This window comes from Rutilus rutilus (genome assembly GCF_951802725.1).
Source record: "Rutilus rutilus genome assembly, chromosome: 12".
Lineage (NCBI taxonomy): Eukaryota > Metazoa > Chordata > Actinopteri > Cypriniformes > Leuciscidae > Rutilus > Rutilus rutilus.
In genome coordinates this window covers 32,660,710-32,667,290 of record NC_140217.1, presented here as the reverse complement: position 1 = coordinate 32,667,290, position 6,581 = coordinate 32,660,710, and the positions used below count along the sequence as shown (strand labels likewise).

At 36.9% G+C, this 6,581-nt stretch overlaps 1 protein-coding gene across 1 annotated transcript; it reads left to right on the top strand.

The window, feature by feature from the left end:
* The first annotated feature begins 2,191 nt into the window (after positions 1–2,191).
* Positions 2,192–4,745, top strand: avpr2b.1 (arginine vasopressin receptor 2b, tandem duplicate, 1). The gene is made up of 2 exons (XM_084426709.1): positions 2,192–3,282; positions 4,099–4,745. Exons 1-2 carry the CDS (start codon positions 2,400–2,402, stop codon positions 4,302–4,304), a joined length of 1,089 nt encoding a protein of 362 aa, XP_084282835.1. The 5' UTR covers positions 2,192–2,399; the 3' UTR covers positions 4,305–4,745.
* The last annotated feature ends 1,836 nt before the right edge of the window (positions 4,746–6,581 follow it).

Below are 6,581 nucleotides of genomic sequence, written 5' to 3'. Positions count from 1 at the left end.
TTACAGTGTCGTGGCGTCTTGCTTTAAGTCCATGGATGGTAATCTGTAATGGTTTGATATGATATGACCAAAACCTTACATCACGATATGAGTAATTTTATTTCACGATAATGATATACATCACAATATAGTTATTTTTTTTCTTTAAATAAGGTTTCAAAATGTATCGATACCATTGACAATTTAAAATTCTTGTCACCATTTTCAATATCACTAAAAACTAATACTAGCCTAAGTAAAAATAATCTCACGCTTTCTGAAGACAAGAAAACAGTGATAAAGAAAGAACAAATAAACTACAAGCAAATAGGAAAACAAACTACAATAGAACAAAGACACAAATGCAATAAACCTACCTGAAAAAGTTTAAGCACTAGAAATAAGAAATACTACATAAAGTAATCAAATGTATAAAAACACTCCACAGTCATAACTGCCTTATTAAAGTTTCAAAAGTGAGTTTCAACAGTGAAGAGCGGTGAGAGATTTTTCTTTTTTTGTTGTTGTTTGATTAACATTAATAATGACAGCAGGTAAATTTGGATGCTGTCACTTTAAGTCCGACTGCACGGATCCAATATACTTGTGCGCGCGCTTTCTCAACTGTTTATGTTCACTTGCAAAGACCAAGGGGGTAATGTTTCAGAAAAGACTGAAGCTTCCCTGGGGGCCGCCATTGATTAGCAGACCATCACAGTCGCACAGTAGAGAAATTACCGTATAGACAGGAGGAGAAGCTCACGGGCAATCGGGGGGACGTGGAGGCAAAATGACATAATAATAAATCAGAATGCTTAGAAAAAGTTGCTCCTGCTCCTAGCTCATGGACACCTCCTACTCACTCTCTCCGTCTCTGCAAGTTTCGGAAGGGAATGATTCAGATTTCTCTTGGCACAGCTACTAGAAGACAGACGGGTTGCTCACGTCACATCTACGTCGTCAAGCTCAGTTTGAGTCTGCGCAGTACGCTCAGCCATCAGGAAGCGAGTGCTTCTAATTGACTTCACTTTTCTCCGTTGAATCCAATGGGGTCGCTGTGTCCATTTCTTTTACTGTCTATGGCAAAGACATGGTCACTTTGACACATAAGTATGTGTATTTAACTGCTCAAGCCCAATTAGTCAGCAAAAAGCACTCAGTTCAGTTCTCTCATGCTTTATAAACAGCGTCTCTTAGACAGCAAGAAAGCACTGAGAAATAGCCCTTGAAATTCAGCGCTGAGAAACAGTCTGACAGCGCTTGCATATAGGGGGAATGAGTTGTCTTTCGCAGCTTACTGTGCTTCAATGGTTTAAAATCACTTGTTTTTAAACCACAATACTTAAAAACGCACAATAAGCTTTCGTGACTTCGTAGCACAGCAACCTATAGTCCAAATTTCTAGCGGTCAATACCGGTATATCTGTGTTGGGATCAATTTGACCCCTATTTGAATTTCTACTGCTTGAAACACTGGTTAAACTATTTTTGAAATGTAGTGAATATTTTTCATTTAGGGTCATGAATATGCATGCAAAGTTACACCCCAGATGTGTTTTGGAAAGGCCTCACAAATTTTGTTACATTTGTGTTGGGGTCATGTTGAAAAAAATATCAACACTTTAAAAAACAGCAAACCAGAAAAACTTTATGACATTTTAAGATTCAAAGTTTACTCGAAATGGAAGATTGATTGTCACAGTCAAATTATGTTTTTAATTTACTATATTACAGACAAAGTTTGTTTTTGGTTATTAGTTGTTTTGGATCTCAATTACTAGACTGAAAAACCCATTTTACCAGTGTAAGGGTTTGAGAATCATGCATAACAAAAAGGTATGATGATATTGACTAAGAAGGCTACTATTTATACTTGTAGTTATTTGCACCTTGCATAAAGTATGCAGCAAAAAATTTTAACATAACAAATGTAGGGTCAAATTGACCCTAAACACAATAGAAATAATACAATAGAAATAAATGGGAATTATTACATTTCTCACATGGTTTAGTCTCTGGAGGTTTTTTGTTTTTACATGAATCTGTACTGTTTTTCATAGTGACATTTTTTGGCAAACTGCATGGAAACCAAGAGTCGAATCAGAGTCGATATATTTTTTTAAGACTTATTTATAAAGCGAAACTGTCTAAGAGTAAGTGTCTTTGTCTAAAAAAAAAAATCATGCTTCATCTTTTCATCATGTAGATTTCTGAATGGCATTTTGTGTTCATGACTAATTTTGAATGAAGGACCCACCCGCCATCCAGCAGACCCACGTATAAAACCAAGTCTTCACTCACGCGCACACACTAAAGATGCGCAGACGCGTGAATATACTGACAGTCTTGTGTGCACAGGGTTAGTTGGACTGCAGGTTCTGAACTTTAATTATTTTTAAGACTCTACAAATATTAAGATAATGTCTCTCTTCACATTAAACGTAAGCAATTTAACTTTGGAGATGGAAGTCACCAGAAATGAACCCCGGAACGAGCGTTTGGCTCAAATCGAGATCGCGGTTCTGAGCGTCATCTTTCTCTGCGCATCGACTCTGAACTTCGGTCTGCTGCTGGTTCTGTGGAGGAAGAGGCAGCAGGTCTCCAGGATGCGCGTGTTTGTGGCCCATCTCTGCTTGGCAGACCTGATGGTCGCTTTCTTCCAGGTGTGCCCTCAGCTGATGTGGGACATAACTGACCGTTTCATCGGTCCTGACCTCGTATGCCGTTTGGTCAAGTATCTACAGATCGTCGGCATGTTCGCCTCCACTTACATGATAGTTGTGATGACGGTGGACCGTTATCAGGCGATCTGCAACCCCATGGTGACTTTCCAGAGGAGGCGCGCGCGCTGGAACCTGCCCGTGTGCGTCGCGTGGCTTGCGTCGTTTGTCTTCAGCGTCCCGCAACTGTTTATTTTCTCCAGGGTTCAAATCGCCCCGGGTGTCTACGACTGCTGGGCAGAGTTTATTCAGCCGTGGGGACCTAAAGCGTACGTGACGTGGACGACTCTGGTGATATTTCTGGTGCCCATCGTAACTGTGACGGTGTGCCAGGTGCGCATCTGCCGCGCGCTCCAGATCAACCTGTACATGAAGACGCTGCAGCAGAAGCAACAGCAGCAGGAAGGTGATGGACACCCGAACTCTCTTTCCTCCAGGGCCAGCAGCGTGGTGTTTGTGTCCAAATCTCGGATTAAGACCGTGAAGATGACAGTGGTGATCGTGCTCGCCTACACCGTGTGCTGGGCTCCGTTCTTCACCGTGCAACTGTGGTCTGTGTGGGACACCAACGCTCCGACTGAGAGTAAGAGAAATCTATCTATCTAGTCAAAATTTGTATTTAAGTGTTTTAGTATGTAGGCAATGTTTTTGAAATAAGTATATATTCACCAAGGCTGCATTGATTTGTTCATAAATTCAGTAAAACAGTAGGCTAATATTGTCAAATATTATTTTAAAATAACTGTTTTCTGAAGGATCATGTGACCCTGAAGACTCGAGTAACAGCTAAAAATTCAGCTTTGCCATCAAAGAAATTAATATTTTAAAATATATTCAAATAAAAAAGTTATTTTAAATTACATAACAATGGTTTTTCACAATATTAGCCAACTGTTTTTAATAACATTTATATACTTTATATTATTCAATTCATTTCACGTTTATTTAATAGCACGTTTCACAGTATTGCAATACAGATCGTTTCAAAGCAATTTTACAGAAAATGCATGTTTCTACATAATTTAATTTGTTATCAGAGATTACATATTGTCCATATAAAATACAGAGTTCAAAGGTAATACAAATCACGTAGTTAGCTAACATCATGTACTAATTTAAGCAGAAACAATGAGCTTATTAAAGGAATTATTAGTTGTGATTATAATGATTACAATATATAGAACATTTGGCAGATTCAGAGTGGGCATCATCTGAAGTCCTCGCAGGGGTTGGCTATATAATGACATGATATTTTGATTTCTCACATTAAAATTGTTTAAATTTGTGGAGATATGTAACACACAGCACTGCTAAATCATGTTTAAGGGCATTTATTGAGAATGTTATCCAATGTAATTTCTTGTATCTAACCAATAATATTATCAATTTTATTTTTCAGCTGCAATCTTCACCATCCTCATGTTGCTAGCCAGTCTGAACAGTGTTGCCAATCCATGCATCTACCTGCTATTCACTGTGAAGTTCCCCACACTGTTGGGAACTCTCCTGTGCATGAAACACACAGACGTGAAGGTGCCGCTGCCTGAGGAAGCTACGATGGTCAGCTCTATGTTTTTGAGCTTTAAAAACTCTGACACGAGGTGAAAAAGAAACAACACTAGCAAACATGTTCATTGGACAAACATGTTTTTGGACATTATTAGTATTCTTTGAAGTACCATGTAAATTGTACATTAATGTGCTAAGTGTTCAGTACTTAGTAAATATCAAAGTACCATGATTTTACCATCTGACACCATCACTGTACCATAGTAGTACAGTACATTTATGTAAAGAAAAAAATTACACCACTAGACTCACTGTGGAGTCTCCACGTACTGAAGCATTTCAAACAATGTTTAACTCCAATTTTACCCCCACTTACCTTTCCCTCCGTATGTCGTTTTATCATTTCTTTTAACTGTACATTTCAAGCAGGAAAATAAATTGCTCACAGTGTGTGCTGACCTAATCACAATCAAAATAATGTATAAAATATAGTGTCTTTAAATATCGAGAAAAACATCTATTAGACTATGTGGGTGATGTTATGAAAATGCCTGTACAGTAGCCTACATTCTCACTGTTGTCAATAAAGTGCTTTGAAAAATGAAATATTTGGCATTGAAATCAGTTCTAACATGAGGTATACAAGATATGGTCATTTTAAAAAAGTTAAGCATGTTTTACATTAAAGGAGAACTCCGGTCAATTTTAACATTGAGCTCATTTTTTTGTACATTTGGAGTGCTGTCAGTACAGAGAACAACGACAAAAATCGGTGTTGCCTACAACGTGTTATCCTCGTTTTAAAATTTGCACCCTGTTGACTTCAATGGGGCAAGTTTTAAACCTGCTTTTAGCCTCTTAACATCCTTGATGTGTCATTACAAGTGCACAGGTCATGTGAGTGATTCCTTCGGAGTGAACGCGGGTGAATCTGACTGCAGTAGATGTGAAAGAAATATATAAAAAATGATGTTTATTCAGCCGGCGCACATACCTGTATTTACATCATGTTTTCGGTCGAAGTCCACAGTAATCGATTGTCGAGTTCACGCGCATAGGTTTAGTACCTATGATCACGCGCGTGAACTCGACAATCGACTACTGTGGACTTCGACCGAAAACAGTCTCCTTTAAGCCTCAATGTAGACTAACAAAAGAAATAAACGTGGAGAGAAACAAAGGTATGACTAACAGGTTAGAGTTTAAAAAGTGCATGAATAACTGATAGTATTATTTCAGATGATAAGACTATTTTGACTATGTGTGGTGACCCTAAAATTAAAGTATGAGTATAAAGGGCATAAAAGTAATGATGTGCAGAGATAAATAATTAATACTGCAATATCCAATAACAAAGAATTGTCTATTTTGATTTCATGATGACTTTAAAAAGAGCATGAACAAATAACGGTATTATTTCAGCTGGTAAGAGTATTTGACTGTGTGGTCTAAAGTTTTAACCCCCGTCCCCAAAGGAAGACAAATCAAAGAGTTGTGTTGTCTAATTCACATATATATAAAAAAGTAAGAGTTTACCAACCACCAAAGTTTGCCACACAAATTGGTCATATTGGTCAATTGAGTCCATACACTACTAAATATTAACTATATAAATATATAGCTATTAAATATAACTATGTTAAATATTATTTCAATTTAAAATAACAGTTTTCAATCTGAATACATTTTAATATGTAATTTATTCCTATGATGACAAAGCTGACTTTTCAGCATCATTCAGTCTTCAATGTCACATCCTTCAGAAATCATTCTAATATGCTGATTTGGTGCTCAAGAAACATTTACTATTATATTCAATGTTGAAAACAATTGTTCTGCTTAATATTTCTGTGGAAAATGTGATACTAGGATTCTTTGATGAAAAGAAAGTTCAAAAGAACAGAACAGAAAAGAACATACTTTTCTTGAAATAGAAATCTTTTGTAACACTATAAATGTCTTAACTGTCACTTTTGATCAATTTAATGTGCTGAATAAAAGTAAAAGTTCCTTTCAGAAAAATAAGTCTTACTTACTCAAACTTTAGAACTGTAAAGTATTTTCACCTGGCATGAAGACCCCTTCTTTTTCTTCTGTCGATAACATACATTTATAATAATACAATATTGTTGGAGTGTTTGTCTTGTTATATATAAAATAAATGATATGAGGAGCATGGTGCACAGCCATTTTCATTGTTGGTTTGAATCAACTTTGACTAACTGTGGAGTGCTTTTGAGAAAATATGAAGTGGTCAAATGTCTGAAGCATGACAAACAGCGTATATGCTTTAGTCCCGGGCAATTGACTGAAGTGGTGCAATGGTAAGGAGCAGTATGTTCTTTTTCTGACTTTGGATAAAGTTCTTGACAT